The sequence below is a fragment of the Meriones unguiculatus genome, chromosome 9, assembly GCF_030254825.1.
Source record: "Meriones unguiculatus strain TT.TT164.6M chromosome 9, Bangor_MerUng_6.1, whole genome shotgun sequence".
In the NCBI taxonomy this organism is placed as follows: Eukaryota; Metazoa; Chordata; class Mammalia; order Rodentia; family Muridae; genus Meriones; species Meriones unguiculatus.
The window spans coordinates 72,968,473-72,986,103 of record NC_083357.1 but is presented as its reverse complement, the minus strand read 5'-3'; the positions used below and the strand labels follow the sequence as shown (position 1 = coordinate 72,986,103).

Here is a 17,631-nt window from a genome sequence, read left to right as displayed (position 1 = left end):
GAGGATCCTGGAGGCCTCAAGCTGGGCCCTGGGTCAGCCATTTGAGAATCTGTAAAATGCAGATGTCCAACTCTGCTCACCTCCAATTGCTTAGACCAAATGCAGCAAAAATAATAGTCCAATAGTCACGGCAAGAGGACAGATGTTTTTCTTCTTCTTTAGGAAGCCGAATCATACGAACTGTTGGCATGATTCAGCCACAGAATTTTAAGAACCAGCCATTAGGGCTGAGGAGATGGCTGTCAAGCCTGAGTAACAACCCCGGCTCCCACACAGTAGGAGGGAACCAAGCCCCACAGTTGTTCTCTGACCATCACATGTAGGGATGGCACGCACCTCACCTCAAATGAATTTTCATAATATTTTAATTAAAAAAAAAGAATTAGCTGTTATAATTGGTCTGAATGAATGGTACATAACAGTGGCGGATGACAGAGGTTGCCGTAGGGCCTCGGCAGGAGTGGAGGGCTGTCAGGGTGAACGCCATTTTTTTAAATAAAACACATCCGAAAGACATATCTGGCCGCTGGACTGGTGATGACCCGAGGACCATGAGGCTGACCTCTGATTGCAGCACATGCCCTGTCAGTGGGTGTCTCTCAGAGCGGATCACACATTGTGACTCCAGCCAGCCAATCCTCACCACATAACATTTTCCTAAACTATTGGGAAAATAATTCATCCCTACCGCATAGGGAGGCAAGTATTTTGATAAGTATGCCAAAGATTACTCTTTCCATGTGTTATTTAACAGTTTCTTCAAAGCCAAACTCAAGGTTCATTTTTTTTTTTTTAAGGGCCGGACGCGTAGCTTAGCTGGCAGAGTGCTGCAGCGCCTTGCTGGCAGGAAGCCAGCTTGAGCCTCAGCACTGCAAAAACTGGCCATGGTGGCACACGCCTGTGATCTCAGCGCTCAGGAGGTAAAGGCAGCATGGTCGGAAGTTCGAGGTCATCTTTTTCTGTTTAGTAAGTTGGAGGCCAGTCTGAGTACATGAGACCTGGTCTGTCTGTCTGTCTGTCATGCTTTCTTGCACGTGCGTTTACACACACATCTTTTATGGACTTGGGGGGGATGGGTTAGCAGGCGAAGCGCCTGTTGTGTAATCATGGGGGACCAGAGTTCAGATGCCAAGCACTTGTTTATCCTTAGCGCTGCAGAAGAGGAGACAGACCAATCCCCGGAGCTTGCTGGCCAGCCAGTCTAGCCGATTGGTAAGCTCCAAGTTCTGTGAGAGATCTTCTGTTACTAGATTGGGTGGGAAGTGACAGGAAGAGAGACGCAGTATGGACCTCTGCTTCCACAACTACACACAGGCATCCTGGTGTGCTCATAGGCACACATATGCAAACATATACATGTAAATTACCTTTTTAAATGTTAAAAGATATTACTTAATATTTTAAATATTAAAAGATACCAAATTCTTTTAAATCATCTATCTCTGCTATCAGGCTCTGACACGCTCAATTTTTTGCACTATATAATCCACTAATTCACAACATTTCTTTGTAATCACCTCACATATTCCATGTTTATGTCCTAGTTAACAGACTAAATTAGACATATATATATATATATATATATGTCTAAATTAACACTAGAAATGTGCCTCTTGCTCTTTGTGACAGTGAGTGGTTTCAGTGGAGGGGGCTGTGTTCCCCTCAGTCATTCAGGGCCTCAGGTTGATAAGGCTAGCCATCTTTCTACTGGTTTGACTGGAGGGGAGGTCACCAAGGACTGGCCATGGTCCTACGAATACCACCTGGAAAAGACAAGCCGGCACTCCCTCCCACTCCCACCAACATTCACATCGGTGGCTCTGGGCACCATGCCTGCAAAGACACTGTTCCTGGAAGTGAGGGAAACAACCGGTGGGGCCCAGTCATCAGCCACCATGATGTCCTGTAGAGCAGGCTTGGAGAAGAGCTCTTTGTCCTGACAGCAGGCTGTGCTCCGTGCGGTGGCCCAGGCGATCCCAACCTGTTGACATCGTAACACGACATTGACATCCACAAAGTTCACGCCAGAGAATGGTGCGATTGAATTTAAAATTAAAAAAATCACACACACATGCGCACCAGTTTAAGTAAGTTTACAATTTTGAGTTGGCCGCATTCATAGCAGACCTTTGGTCCCAGGTTAAATATGTCTGGTAGACTCCAATTCTTCTCTCCGGAAAAACATCTCCGGCTCTTTGCTCTCCAAAGTTCCAAGTTCCTAGCACTAGAGTTTTCTTGCCTAGGGTCTCCCATGGCCATTCATAGAACAGTGTTCAGGAATTTGTGCATCTTGGTACCTAAACAGCTATTCAAACAGAGCTCAACACACTCCTGAAGAGTCCAGAGGCCTGAGTTGTTGAAAGGTTTTGCTGTGACAACACGTAACTCTGGACTGGCTCGTTTTCCTTGACAGTAGAACTCCCTGGAAAAACTAGTAAGCAATCTTACCCCTTTAAGTCCACCCACTGTGTCAGTAAGGGACTTCTGTACATCCCCAGTTTTCATGTCCTTCCTTCCTCTCCCTCACCTTCATCTGTGGAACAGGGCCCATCCAAAGAACATCATCTAAAACAGTGGTTCTCAACTTTCCTTATGCTGCGACCCTTTTACACAGTTCCTCACGTCGTGGTGACCCCCAACCATAAAATTATATCGTTGCTGCTTCCTAACTGTAATGTTGCTTCTGTTACGAATCCTCATGTAAATGTCTGATACGCAGCCCCTGTGGGGATCGTGACACACAGGTTGAGAACTTCGGGAGTCAAACCCCTTGCCTGAACGTGACTTCTGCTGAAGGGAGCAAGAACATTGCTTAACTGGGCCTTCATCCACCAGAGGTGCTCTCTGGAAGCAATGGCTGGTCCAACACTGGACAGCCCCAAGTTTTGCATCATTGATTCCCTCTTCTTTCTACTTACAAAACAACTCCACCCTGATCTCCTCTGTAACAGGACAGGCAACGCAGTGACCAGCGTTTTACCATAGAGGGGACTCTCAGAGGTGCACGCCTTCATATCCCATGGCTGTCCATCTGCGTTAGCACAGAGTCCTACAGAACGCTTCTCCACTTTGCAGCATGGATCTCAGTCTCCCTGACAGTTCCATCACCACCATCAGCCCACTCGTTTGTCAGAAGCCGCTGACTTTGGGATACGCATTTCCACTAGCTACCCAGGCAGACGGTTCTATAACGCTCCCTAGCGAAAAGCACGCTTGCTTCTAGGGCTGAGCTCCCCCGTTCAGCAGGGGAGGGCGTTCTATTTTGATCCCTCTGTCACCCAGGATGGCATGGGTGTCCCCTCCAGTCAACTGGGTCTTCCATCTGCGGACAGGGAAGAAACCCAGAGGATTGCTGAAAACGATTCTCTTCTGGGCCAACTCTGCGGAATCCAAACCCTTCAGCCCTCCCCTGTAAGGCAACCCAAGTCTCGACATGACACTGAACCCCAAGGAAGGTGTGAGAAAGAGGATGACAATGGGACCCAAGGCAACCAGCAATTCCCAGTTTGCCGGGGACTTGCCAGTGTTTAGAACTGTGCCCTCTTTCTGGGATGACTCTGGCAAACCAGGGTGGCTGGTTTCCCTGAAAGATGCCATGGCAGTCCTGCTCCTTAAGAAAGACAGGGAGAGCTTAGGAAGCAATGGAGACTATCTCCATTGAAACATACGTTGTCCCTGGAAATTCAGAGAATGTGTGATGGAGCCTTGTAGCACACACATCCACAATCAATCTTGGTCCCTGGGTCAGCGACAGAAGGTGGTGGTGGAGCCATCCTACTATGAGGTGTAGCTAGCCATCTAACAAATGTTTTTGTTTTGTTTTTTTTCAATTTGAGAATTGTTATATTGCACAGGATGACCTTGAACTCAAGATCTTTGCTTCAGCTAGAAGTACAGGCATGTATCTCCACACCCATTACTAAGAGCTCCTAAGTATCCCTCTTTCTCTCTGAAGAACCTACCACAAGCTGGTGCCCAGTCTCCATCTGAAAGGCTTTTCTAATTGGAACTGCAGTTTAGGCAAGGTCCTGAAGGAGCTTTCACCAATGGGTTCCTGTCCCCTCCAAAGAGCAAATAGCCGTTTCCCACAGCACTCAGGCAGGATCAGCTTGTCTATTCTCCCACACGCCCCAGCGGGAACCCCACCCCACAATCTGCTCCCCAGTTCTGTCGGTGAGCAGTTAGTTCTCCATTTTCAGGATATTTATCTGAGGGGGAATTTCAGTTTCTACTTCTGTTTCTAATCTTACTGCTGTTACTACTGTCCGAACGGATCTGACATGGACATCTAGAAGCAGGTATCACACAGCACCCAGCGACAGCTTCACACAGCCTAAGGGACGGCAGCGCCTTCATGGAGCTTCACTTCTAGTGATGGCTATAATTAACTTTTACACATTGCTTGAGCATGTTTAAACCTGATTTTCGTCGTGCTGTATTCCTCATAAAACGAAAAAGTGAAATTTTGCTCTTAGAGCATGCAAAACTCAAAAGCACAGCTCCTGAATTCTGAACACTGTTAATTTGAAACAGAAAGCAGGCATTCACTAAATCATGTAAAATCCTTCTGTCTCTGCTCAGCTGTGCTGCCGTCTGTCCTGCTGGTGACGTCACGAGTGCCCAGTGCTCACACTCCAACTCATCCTGCTTTTCAGTTGGCTTCTGCTCCACGGAATGTGAGGTGTGATACAGCCAATTGCCTAGTAACCCACAGGCCAAGGTGGCCTTGTTGGGTTTGGAAGCAAGGAGCAAAATGCCCTTAAAATCACCTTATGTTTAAATGGCAGTCAGGAAAGCAGAACAGCAAAACTGTTCTGAATTTACAAAGGGGAGGAAAGGGCATGAAAACCCATCTTTGGATTTTAGTAATTCATTATTATTTCACATATAATTATCAAGACAACACAATTTTGTGGGAGTTCCATGTTAGCAGATACTCCAAATTGTCCACAATTACATTTAAAATATAAAAGATGAAACGGCCACTGTCTAGTCTCCTCTTTAAGAGGAGTGTAATTACTACCTAAGCATCCCTTTAAGTCATTTGTCTAGCTCTGAGTATGACCAAAGCATTCCGAGGGCCTTGCCAGTTCCCAGATATCTCTATGGCAATTGCCACCAGCTCACAGCAGAAGTCCACTGCTTTTATCCTGCCACGGGTCAGCCATTTTTCTCAGTGAGCCCTGATGCATATCATGTTCCCCGACCCATCTCCCCGCAGCTCTACATTAGAGAACTGGGGAATCTAGGATTCAGGGAAGGCCCAGAATGCTAGCGACCCAATTCCCATTAGATCAAAGAGCTAGCTGTTGCCGGAGCTCCTGGGGCTGGTTTCGAAGCTAAGCCCACCCTGTTATCTAAGAACTTACTCCTGCTGTAGGCTCCATCCACCGTCTATTTTGATCCACTTACACAGTCATCCAGAAGGGATTTAAGCACCAGGCCCTACCTACCTCAAGCCCAATGCAATCATTCAACCCCCCAGAACAGTGTCTAAAAACAAAATCACTCTCCTGGGGGCAAGAAACTCACTCCACTGTGGCAAAGATGACCTGATCCCTAGTAACAGCATTCTCAGTGAGGAACAGAGCTTGTCCCTTCTGCCTCTGATCCTGACTGCAAATACACACAGAACCAGGCCCATTCCCTCCCCGTTACTAGCCACGGATGATTAAGCTCTACATAAACCCTTAGAATTTTAAATAGCAGAACTGAAGATTCTATCTCTTACCAGTCCAGAGGGTTCATGAAGGGACTTAGCCACAAGAGCACGGGAACCCTCCTGCAAAACGCGATGTCTCTACGCGTCCCTTTCCCCTCACTTCTACAGTCAAACCGTTGGGGTCCCTACTTTGTGTAAGACTTGTGCTCCCTTTGATTTTACTAGCGCAACTGCTGTCTGTATGATAACAATTATATTAACACTGTCACGGGGAGACACGTGTTTATCAACATTTTTTAGGCTTTATTGAAAGGTGACAAGTACAACAGTGAAATACAGTGATAACTGTGGAAAACATGCACAGACACGTATGCACACAACTACTATACAGCTGGTATGCAGAGACCCCTACTACCTTGGTAACTGACCATTTCTCCGAGCGTTCCACCAGCTCCACTGAGAAGACAGCAGTGAGCTGGGAACTGACTTTGCAAGATTCAGCAGCTAGATTTCAGGGGACACCAAGTGACCGTGCCCAATTCTTAACATTTCTTCAGGTGTGGTTTTTGTCGTGGAGCAGTTTTTAAGTAGATCTCTCTGTGAGAAGGACAAGCCACACCCTTTTCCGACAGCCAGTGTTAACAGCTAAAATTTCAATCTGTACAACCTAAACAGTAGTTACGGTCCTCTATTGTACAAATTCGTTACACTACGTACACAAATATACAATAAGCAAAACAACCTTCATAATAAGATAGCCTAGGTCCCAGCTACTTGTCACCGTCTTGTCACTAATAGTTTTGTGTCTTCTGATGTTTCAGAAAAGAGGGACAGTACTGTTGGGTTTTATCAACTTTGGTGACAGTTGTCGGTTTGTAAAATGACTGCACCCTCCCCTCCCCTCGGTGCAGTCGTGTTTCTGGTCTCTCTTTCAAGTTCCTTGAAGGGAAAAAGAGGAGACCGCAAAATCCAGGAGCAGCCCGCCTTCCGAGCCCCATGCAGGCAAGCCCCAGAGCTCTTGGACGCAGGGTGGGCGGCTGGAAGGGTTGAAAAGGCACACAGCTCCTCAGCAACAATTAAACCATTCCTCAGACATCTGCCAAGTTGCACAGGGTACATCCATGCTCATTCTCTGGTTAACCTTTAATTCGCTTAACTAGTACATCTCTTCAAGCCAAAAGCATATGAGTGCTTAATACTGGGGAAAAGCGAGAATGGCATGTGTGAGTCTCGCGTCTCTCAGACGGCGATGAAGTGGGTGACTGTGGAGGCGGTCTCTCGCTAGCACATCTCTCCAGCCTGTTCAGTTCAGACAGCAGCAGCCAGTTCTGTTGGGGCCTAGCAGGCTATGCGGTTGATCCTGAGCCCTGGGACGCCGGCTGTGCAGGGGGCTGTGTGGTCCCCTGTGGCTGCGTGGTGGCCGGAGGGGAGCCAGTCTGCAGCTGGGCCTGAAACTGGGCGAGCTGCTCCGGACTGGCCAGGGTCTTCAACAGATTGTTCTCCTGCTCCAGCTGGGAGTTTTTCTCTATTAGTTCTTTGATCTGTTCCTTTAGAACCTCCACCTCCTCTCTAACTGCATACATCAAATGGCTTTTCACCAGATCCTGGAAGCAAGAGGGAAAGAACGGATTTAGCTTGCTAGCTCCTGGACTCCCGGCCTTCTGAACGCCTTTCTTAGCTCCCTCCAACCAACTGCATAGAGTCTGCCTCCAAAGAGCCCTGAAGCACACTTGTGGAAATCTGCGCATAATCACAGGCGCACAACACTTAAACTTTAATGTATATGCGATCAAGCTTTTCAAAAGTCTCTAGACTTTCTCTGTAGACATGAGCTAAGGTTGCCTCGGTCCAGTTTCCAATTCAAGATGGCAAATCGCACAGGGGCTCCGTCCGCTCTGTGTTCCCATCCAGGCCAGAGGCCCAGTGGCCGCTTCCCCGCCCCCAGGCCCTCCCAGCATAGGGAGGGCCTCCTCCCTCCCTCCTTCCCTCGGCACCGGCTACAGCCAGTTCCTACAGAGCGTGTTGCCGCATTTTCTTCCCTCCACCTCTACTCCCCGCCCCCCCAGTGATTAAGCTGACATCACAGAAACCTGGGCAGACATCGTAGCCAATGGGAGCCCGAGTTATTTATAGCTCTGAATTAAAGGTTCAGAGTTTGCCTAGCAACAGTGGGCAGAGAATCCCGTGAGAAGAGCCACAGGCGCTGCTCCAATAACAAAGAACGACCAAGGCGGAAATAAAAAATAGGAGAAATCCAGGCGCAGGCCGAGAAAACTAAACTTTTCTCCCCTTCTCCTCCTTTGTGCGGCCCAGGGAGCGGTTCCGGTACGGTCTGGAGACCCCTTCCTCAGCTCCCTCCGGCGGGGACCCCCCTCCCTCCAGCTAGCTCCCCAGCAGAATCTCAGGGTCCCTGGTTAAAGCCGCAGCGCTGAAGGCGCTCCCGGGACGAGTCACGGGGAAGCGGGGCTCCTGCCTCCTCCTCCTCCCCGGCGTTAAGTGAAATGGGTTCAGGGCAGCCCCCCTCCCGGACCCGGCTCGGAGACCTGGGCCCTTCTCCCTCCGTGGCAGCCGTGCGGGTATGTGGCTCCTCTCCACGCTGGCAGGAGACAGCGAGGCAGCGCTGGCATTTCTGACCGTACGAAGAGCAACCGGCACCATCTGGATTTAGGGAAGGGGTGCAGTAGCCCTTCCAAGACATCTCGGGTTTTTGTGCTGTGCCCACACGGAGATACGTAATTTTTAATCAGTACATACCATCGCTTGCTCGATTTTGTTGTCGATCGCTACCACACTTGCACCAGAGCTGGAAAAGATTAAAAAAAGAAAAAAAGGATCATCGATAAACGGATCTGATCTTTAGCAACTGATCTTTATCCAGGATAAAGACAGATCTCGGAGTATCCTTTAATACTACAAAACGCATCATACTCCAGAAAATGCCAGCCACTCTCCAAGATCCAGGCATTTCCCTATTTCAGGGAGCCACAAAGGGCTAAATTACATAATGGGAGGAAGCCTGCTCCCGAGCCAGATCTGCGAAAATGAGGCTCTCCTGACCATTTCAAAAAGCAACATCGATGCCACAGTAACCCTCGCGTGGACAAAGGAATTCGCATGGCTATCCTGTACCTGCATTACCGCAAGTCAATTTACTCCAAGCCAATTCCAACCAACTATCCCGGCTGACATTTACCTATTGTCAAGTCTCACGGAAGCGTTTTCGGTTCCCAGCAAAGACGACAAGAAAGAAATTGAAAAATGTCTCAGTTGGTAAACTCCTAGATCCATCGCCACTGGTCTACACCATTGGGATTTCATGCAATTGCAGCCAAAAGAAAACCCAGCCTCGTGGAAAAGAGGAGAGGAAGAGGGAGGGCGGGCGGGCGCTCCGGCAGCCTGGCAGAAACTAGATAAAGCCTCCCAGCTGTCCGCAGCCCGGGGCGCGAGAGCGGCGGCGCCGGCTGGCTAGGCTGACCCGGCTTCGGCGGCTGGCTCCGACTCCGCGGCCGGCTCCTCTCCTCTAGAGGAGGCCGCCCGGCCCCAGCGCCACATATAGGCGGGGAGGCGCCGCGCCGATTGGCCGCGCCATGGGCCCGCCCCACGCGCTCCCGGGCCGCGGTCCCTCCCGGTGCCCGAGGCGGTGGCGGCGGCAGGGAAGGGGGGCGGAGGCTGGGCGCCACCGCCTCCTCCGAGGCCCGCGTCAGGGTCCCCGAAAGCACCCGGGGCCCGCGTGCTTACGTCTGAGGGAGCCAGACCCCGTCTCCAGAGTAGCCGGTGCCCGCGGCGCTGAACCCCCGCAAGCTTGCGATTTGCAACCAGACCCGGCCGAGCTACTGGGCATGCCCAGTCCCACCAAGACTTAGGAACGCCAGCGTCTCGATTTCAATTATTAGGTTCTTACAAGAAGCAGTAACAGGAGGCTTTCGAGGCTGTGTTAATGTGCAAGGATAATAGCTCTGCTGCTGGAATGCTTTTTCATGCTAATGAATTAAAAGGAATATTACATTTGTTTTGGTGGGAGACAGCTCCACAATAAAGTTTATTGCTTACATGTAAAAAAAAAACCAAAACAAAAAAACAGTATTGCATTTTTCTTTGGTAGGCAAATAAAAGAGTCAAAGGAATCCACTAGATGAAATGCAGGGAACATTCCAAATGTCCAGAGTTGTAAGCCTTAAAATCGCACCACCCTGACCGCACCAGTAATTATGTCTTCTTCCATTTACAGCTGAAAAAGTCAATCTACAGGACCAATCCCAAACATCTATTTTCAGTTAGCTCCTAAGGCAAAGGGTTTTTGAAGTGAGAAGGCAATTCTGCCAAGACTAAATCCTTGGTCTTCTTAAATCAGTGAGATTGAAATACTGTCGAGGACGTTTCCTAAAAAAGCATCCAATTCCTTATATGTAGCCTTTGCTAATTTACAGTGCCCAGAACCAGTGAAAATGTGGAGAGAATCTGTGGTGATTAAAAACCGCTCACCAGTCAAGAGATGCTGCAGGCTCGCCACTATTTCACCTTACGGTCACGGCCAGCAGGTTAGTGCCATCAAATCATGGTCACTACATAAGGGTGTGAAATAGCTTAGCCCGGGGCAAAATTACCTCTCCGAGTTTAAGTATCTGTGAAGACGCATTAGTTGAAGACTATAACTTAGCATAACTCTACAACTAAGGCCAGAAGTTTGATTATTACATGTCACAAACAGTTTGCCGTACAGTTGGGGAAATTTTAACCTTTGCAACACTGCCCTCTAACGGCAGATGACCATAAAAACGGAAAAGAATTACCTACCAACTGCTTGGAAACTTTCTACTTCCAAGTGGTATTCAGTACAAATAAGTCCAAAATAAAAACTGACTGTGAAACATAAATACACACTCTACACTCATACCCAGGCATCTCCCTCAAGGATCATCCTTTCCTAAAACGGCCACGAGTCTCTCAATCTTTGAAGTTGGCCCAAGGCTGGAGGTGGCATTTGGTTTCAGAAACAGTCAATTAAACACCAAATTAACACAGCACAAGAAGAGGAAAACAATTCCTTAAAAAGGGGTGGCCTTAAAACTACAAAACAGTAACAATATTCTTTTAATCATGTTTCGTGTTAGGTTTTGCCTCTGAATAAAAATGTTAATTTGTCATTCATGGTATGGGTTGTCTGAAGGCTCCGTTTTCAGTAACAGGACACACAGCAAGGCTGAACAATCATAATAACCCATGAATCAAGCATGGCATCCCTACGTCCATGAATGCTAGGTGGGATTATTATTAGGTTCTTCATAGTTTCTGTATTGTTAAAATTATAACTATCAATTTGTATCATTTTAAATATTCTAACTGAACACCAACTCCAGAGGAAAGGGGATTACGAAAAGATACGACATACATAAATACAAAGGTGCTAAAAACAGAAACGAAACCCTCTAAGGCCATATTAAGAAATGAAGTTAAGATTCCCAGCTGGACTTGAAAAGGACCACAGAGTCTTATTTGTTCATGCTGTCCTTAAACATAAACAACAGAGCTAACTTGGCTCTATGCTCTATCATTTTAGCTGAATGACTACCTGCTGTTTTAGCAACAGAAGCAAACATGAATGACCAGTGTGTCTAATCCACATCCCTACTGAGGACCACTTGGTTTTCTAGAACTCTTCATTTTAAATAACTAGCAAGAAGCCCTAACCCCACCCCATGTATGTGTGTGTGTGTGTACTCCTGGAGAACTGGCTGGACCAAAGAATACGAAAAAAATACATCTTTCAGCTCTTATAGAAATACGCTAGATTCCATTAAAACTGGATTTTTGTATGAAGGGGGGAGAGAAAACGTGAAAACAAAGGCAAAGGAAATACAGGAAATCTCCATGGGCTAAAACCTTCCGATCAGAATATCTTAAGAATTTCCTTTAAAGGTTCTTCTGTTTACCAGACAAGTATCTTGTGAGTCTAGCCCCATGTCCCAGACCGCAAGAGGCCTGCTGAGCTTGTACAAAAGAAACAGAGGAGAGGCTCCTAAAGGGCACGGGCCATACAAGCCAGCTCTATCAGGCCTCGAAATACAGGAAGAGGTACAGACGTCTGAAATTTCAACTATGGTCTACGTATGGTCTTTGAATGCACTCCACTTCAGCCACCTCTGGATGTTGGTATCAAACACGAGAACTGATGAAGAGGAGCACAGGAAGGTCTTGTGAGGGTTCAAGGCGACTGGACTTACCCGATACTGCTGAAGCAGAGACCAACTTACCTAGAATAATCTCTTTTCCCATCTAGACTCCTTGTGAAGCTATAGGGCTTGCCAAGGAAGCAGGCAAGGTATGCTCCCTGTAAAATCGTTCTTGTCTAGGGACCTCCCGTCACCTCACTTTCCCAGGTTCCTAGGAACCAAAAGTTAGAATACCAAGTTTAACAAAACCACAGATTCCGTAGCCAAAGATGTGACAGACACATCACAGTGAAAGAAGTGCAGAGGGAGACAGAAACAAAAGTACTACTTAGCCATTAAACATAAAACCCTACTACGGCCACAACCAGGATGGAACCATGGTTTAACTTAGAGTCTAGGCAGCCAAAGACAGATACGGCATGGTCTCACATCCAAAGAAGCTGATCTCACTGAAGCAGAGGACAGAGCAGTGGTCCCCAAGGCGAGGGTAATGGATGAACAAGGGTGAATGAAGGGAAGCTGTCAAAGGATATACGAAAACCCAAGAGAAATCATCGAAGCTCATCATCACCAAACACAACAAGGCAGGGATGGAGGGGCACAGCCCAAAGCTCACAGACAGAAAAGGCAAGCTACAAACAGAAAAGTAACACCAGGGAAGATGGCTTCTTACAGCTGCCAGAGACCATAGACACAAATGTCTTTACAGTTCCGAGAGAAACGGGCTTCAGTGACTGGAGTTCTCACTTGGCCAAACTATCTCTTTAGTGAAAAGTTAGAATAACATTTGGAAATATTTTATATCATCTGATGGAGACTGAAACCAAGAAAAACGGCGGCGGGGGGTGGGGAGGAAAGATACCACAGCCGGAGCCAAAGGTCGGATGGACGATGGGAGAGGGCACTGACAGGCCAAGAAGGCTGTGACCTGAGGAAAGGCAGACTGGCAGGCCCACACAGCAGCTGTGTGGTGCCCGTGTGGCTGGTGGTGGAGGGAGATGCCAGGAGTAAGAGAGTGGGGAGAATAAAGCAGGTTTGCAGGAGCTGGCAGCTGCTGCTAGCTAGGTTCATGACAGCGCTTTGGAACCAGTCTACATGCAGAGGTAGCTCTCCACCCCCTCCCCCACCCCCAATAGACAGGCCAAACAAACAAAAAACCACGACATTTACCAAGAAGGTGGTAGGAAGAGTATTTGTAGTGTGTGAATAGCCTGAAAGAGCTAAATTGTATCTATAATTATCCTAACTTGATCATATAATAACCCCAAATTGAAAAATAATAAAAAAAGTAAAAGAAATATTACAGTGAAATATGGAGGTAAAGAAAAGAAACAAACGTTAAAAGTAGCTGCCCCCAAGAAACAGAGATGGGGTGGAAAAGGGGAAGGGCTAATTGTTTTCACATTCACTCCATCAGCCTGGATTGGAAATAAAATCTATTGAAGTAAAAGGGAAGACCACAGAGACAGGCATACTGACTACCAACCAGCAAGCATCCATGAAAACTACCCAAGCCTGAAGATAGCCATGGCCAAAGAGCAGAACGACGGTCAGAAACCATAAAGTGTCTTGACTGGTGAGAGCCATGGAAGCCTGAGTAAAAAATTCTAAATCTGGCACAGCGGACGATCAGAAGGACATTGCCAAACTGCGGGGTGGGGGTCGGGGGGGCACATGGAGTCTGTGTGTGTGTGTGTGTGTGTGTGTGTGTGTACACAGACGCATGCAACTATGTGTTTACATGAAGTTGGCATAGTGTGTGCATACCTGCATGCCTGTGTGCGTGCGTTCATGCATGTGTGCTGTTCCTACGGAAAACTGTCTAAAAGCAAGCCTAATATCAGTTACCACTTGATAAAAAGTAGCAGATATGCAAACAGGAAGACAGGACTCACAATACAAGAAAAATCATCTAATTACCTGCGTGTGACAAAGGTGACAGAACCCGTAGACAGGGATATTAAGTCAGAGACAGTCAACAGTTCTTTATGTGTTCCAAGGTAGCCAAGGAATCAGCATATTAAAGACAGGCGTGAAAAACACAATGAAAACTCAGATTAAGTTAAAATGAAAACTACAATATTTGAGAAGAAAAAATGTATTAAGATGGGATGACGGCAGCCGATCTGATGGTAGAAGTGTTAGTGCGACACAGACAGACACTATTCAGAATGAATCACAGAGAAAACACTGTTAGGATAAGAGGAGGAGCACTGGCGGTGGCGGCAGGAGATCAGAGTGTGGGGGACAGTTTCAGTAGTGGATCCCCAAAAAGAGAGGTCAAGAATATAATGCCAGCTTTCCCAAAACCTGACTGCAACAAATCCCACTGAGCCTAAGAACCGACATAAACCCCAAGGCAGGGAAAGCCTGCCTACTGCCAACCCGAGGTTGTTGTCACACAGAGGGCAGCAGTTTCCAGCTTGCCTCCTACTTGGAAACAACAGCAGCAGGAGATCGTTCCAGCAATGTATTGATGATTATGAAAGAAAAAGTCAGAAACAGAAAAATACATACTGGCAAATTGATCTTTCCTATCACTGTAAGACTTCTGTGAAGAGACAGTAACTTTTCAATAAGTTCTCCTATGGTCCTGGGCTAATTGGATTAAGTCAGAATTAAAGAGCAGACAAAAAAAAAAAAGCGCCCACCTCGAAGTATGAAACATTAACCATGAGTACATCATACAGTAAATGGAAAACCCTGGACTAGGAAACTTCTAAAGAAAGCCCCGGAGAAACCATTCAATCCTTGCATTAACACACACTTCTCAGACATGACACTAAAATCACAATCCATGAAGGAAAAAAAAGGAGTTGGCAACTGGGCTGCTACTGAAATTCAGAGTTTGTTCTCTAAAGTCAGTGGTTGGAAGCAACTTAAAGGTACTCAGAACTCAACAGCTAATCAAAGAAATGGGCAAACATCAAATACACACATACAAACATATGTACAGGTGCATATATACAAAACAAATGGAAAAATACTAAGCACCATCAATGATCGCCAAAATGCAAACCAAAGCCATGATACACCATTATTCAACACACCTGTATCTCTACAGCATGACTGAAACCACACCTGATAACACCAACAGTCAGGTGTGGCAATGGGGATGTATAATGGCACAACCGCCTTTGAACAGTTAGACACACACTTTCCATCAAGGCCACGAATCCCAGCTCAAACGATGAATTCCAACCTGTGTGTGGCTTTATCCTAAACGAGTGTCGCTCAACTGGAAGACAGCCACGTCCCAGCTAATCTAGTGGGGTTCTACCACTCAGCAGTAAAGAGAAACGAACTACTACGAACAGCACGAATGAGTCTCAGATACAACACAGCAAGTGCAAGAAGCCACACACAAAAGGCTGCAAAGCACATGGCCCCGTTTATACGACATCCTAGGGAAGGGACTCCATTCAAAGGACCCCTGTTAGTGGGAACTCCTCTCAAAGCCTCTGGGCTATAGGATTCAAAGGGTTAACTTTTTTAATCTTCCTGAGAATAACCATTCCGAAGCCAAATTTCTTCATAAATACCACTGCTGCTAACTGGTGGTACATTATGAAAATCAGGAGCCACAGACGAAAATGGCACCCCAGATTTAGAAGCTAAATGACATTCCGTAAGAAACATCTGAAGTGAAACGCTGTCCTGATTATGGTTCTATTTCAAGGATTTCATGCACATCTCCTATCAAAAATGAACAGTATTCCTTCTTTACTTTCCTGCAGCCATGGAAATGGATGACTTGAGCTCCTCTTACACCTTAAAAATAGCCCCTTCCACCTAACATTTCACGATATTCACGAGGGTAACAGTGGGAAGCAGAGGGGACTGGCTCAGCCCATGTCCCCATGTACACAGAGCCAGCGAGGGGCCGTGACACTCAGTCCCTGGTGACCTGAAAATGGACAAACTAAACTGCACCGTTTTATTTACAAAGATGAAGAGAAAGTCAAGGGTGGTACCCGTACCCGGCCACTGAACATCTACAGCAGTGTGGACTAAGAACGCCGAGCCACCGTTGTGTGCTCAGCGAACTCTTCAGCTCCGACAACGAGCACACGTCTGTAACAGTGGCCTCTCTGGACACTAGTTAGAGGAACCCGAGGGTTCCTTGAACTCTATGAACTAGTCAGAATTTAAAAAACAAAACAAAACAAAGCAAAAAAACAGGCTTTAGGGACCATTTTGTTTTGATAGACCTATTTCGCCGGCTTAGAAATGGAGGCTAAAGCTATTAGGTATCCAGAATTAGCCACACAACTGGGAGGATGGGCACAGAGACAGCTTTGCAGTATATTATGTACTAAAATATAGACCAGGAGCTCCAGAGCCATGGAAAGAGATCTGAAGCACCGGGCACGAGGGCTGGCATGGCCAAGAAGGTGGCGGACCACCGTCCAGCTCAGGAGAATCTTAGTGGCCACCAGCCCCCTCCCCCTCTGCAGGTGAAGGAAGCACGGAGGAGACTGGAAAGCCATGCCACAGCCCAGATGTGGCCCCAGAGCCCGCAGTCTGCAATGGACGTGGACCCTCCCAGCCGCCTGCTTTGGATGCGGGGCACGGTGGTCACAGATTTCAGTCAGTCCCGGAGGCGGCAGGCTCAGCAGTCTGTGCAGGTGCTCTCCAGGCACTGGGTCGAAGTCCTGGCAGCTGCAGGCTGGCACGCTGCAGTGCAGGCATGCCCAAGAAAGACGTGCTAGGGTGATGTCACCAGCCCCTCTTTGGAGAGAGCTGTGAGAAAGGCCTGAGGGAGTTCAGCTGGCCCAGAGGGGACCATGCTTTGTAAACAAGGCAGGAAGGCTGTATCTGAGTCTCTAAGGCACGTGGACATTGTTGCAGCCTGTCCTGCTGATAAGCCCCGTGTCCCGGTCCTCCCGTGGACCCTACGCACGGCAGCGTCCCCTCCAATCTCCTTACGCGGCCCGCCTGCGATTCTGACCTTGGTACCGTCTCTACTAGTGACACTTCAGCCGTCTCTACTAGTGACACTTCAGGAAGCGAAAGGAGACAACAGGACAGAGGGGAGAGAGAATGCCCTGGGCCTGGGCCAGCGCTGGCAGGGTGACTCAGCAGTAAAGGCACTGGCCACCAGACAATGCAAGCCTGACCCACGGGAGATGGGAGAACTGACTCCACAGAGCTGTCCTCCGACTTGCACACATGCACCCTCGCTCATGAATCTCACACACATACAATAACTAAAAAAAAATAAAATAAAATTTGCTAACGTATTTTTTAAGGAACTAACAGAATACATTTTGACCACTAGGATATAAACTAGAATTTTTTTTAGAGTTCTCTTTGGGTACTTTTTCATTCATTAATTCATCCTTATTTAACAAGAACTATGAAAGGCCAGGAACGAAAGTTATAAAGGTGAGTCAGAATGCCATCCCGTCCCGTCCCAACCTCCCCCCTTTCAGTGACTGGGGCGGGAGGAGGGTGGGAGGGTATGCTGTCTGATGTAATAGGATATACACAAAAGATGACGGCTCAGAGAAAGGGGTTAAGGCATGTTTCTGAGAGCAGAAGATCCCCCCCCAAAAAAACAAGGCATTTACGTGGTATAAGTGAAGAACATTTGTGAAAGGGGAATGAGCAGACAAATGCCTGGGTCATGAAGCAGCCATGCCAAGCCTCAACGTCACTCAGGAGCCGAGTGGCTGCACTCAGAAGATGGAGGTTGTAGGGGGAGGTTCAGACAGAAGTAGCAGAGTTGGAAAGAGGTGGAACAGGTAAGAGGGAGCTGGGGATGCAATGCCACGTGTACCTTAGTAAGGTCACTGA

The 17,631-nt window shown here is 47.6% G+C and overlaps 1 protein-coding gene across 3 annotated transcripts in view; it reads right to left on the bottom strand.

Annotated features, from left to right (window-relative positions):
- Positions 1–5,944: 5,944 nt before the first annotated feature.
- Positions 5,945–17,631, bottom strand: part of Tsc22d1 (TSC22 domain family member 1) — a 96,100-nt gene continuing 84,413 nt past the window's right edge. The window contains exons 1-3 of one of the 3 annotated variants that reach the window (XM_060391464.1): positions 9,401–9,421; positions 8,417–8,465; positions 5,945–7,266 (exon numbers count right to left, since the gene is read on the bottom strand). In XM_060391464.1, the coding sequence (XP_060247447.1) occupies positions 7,009–7,266; positions 8,417–8,419 (261 nt within the window). In that variant the 5' untranslated portion in view covers positions 8,420–8,465; positions 9,401–9,421 and the 3' untranslated portion in view covers positions 5,945–7,008. Of the gene's footprint in view, positions 7,267–8,416; positions 8,466–8,855; positions 9,207–9,400; positions 9,422–17,631 lie in introns of those variants that run through there. The other 2 variants (XM_021635056.2, XM_021635054.2) reach the window with 2 other exon arrangements.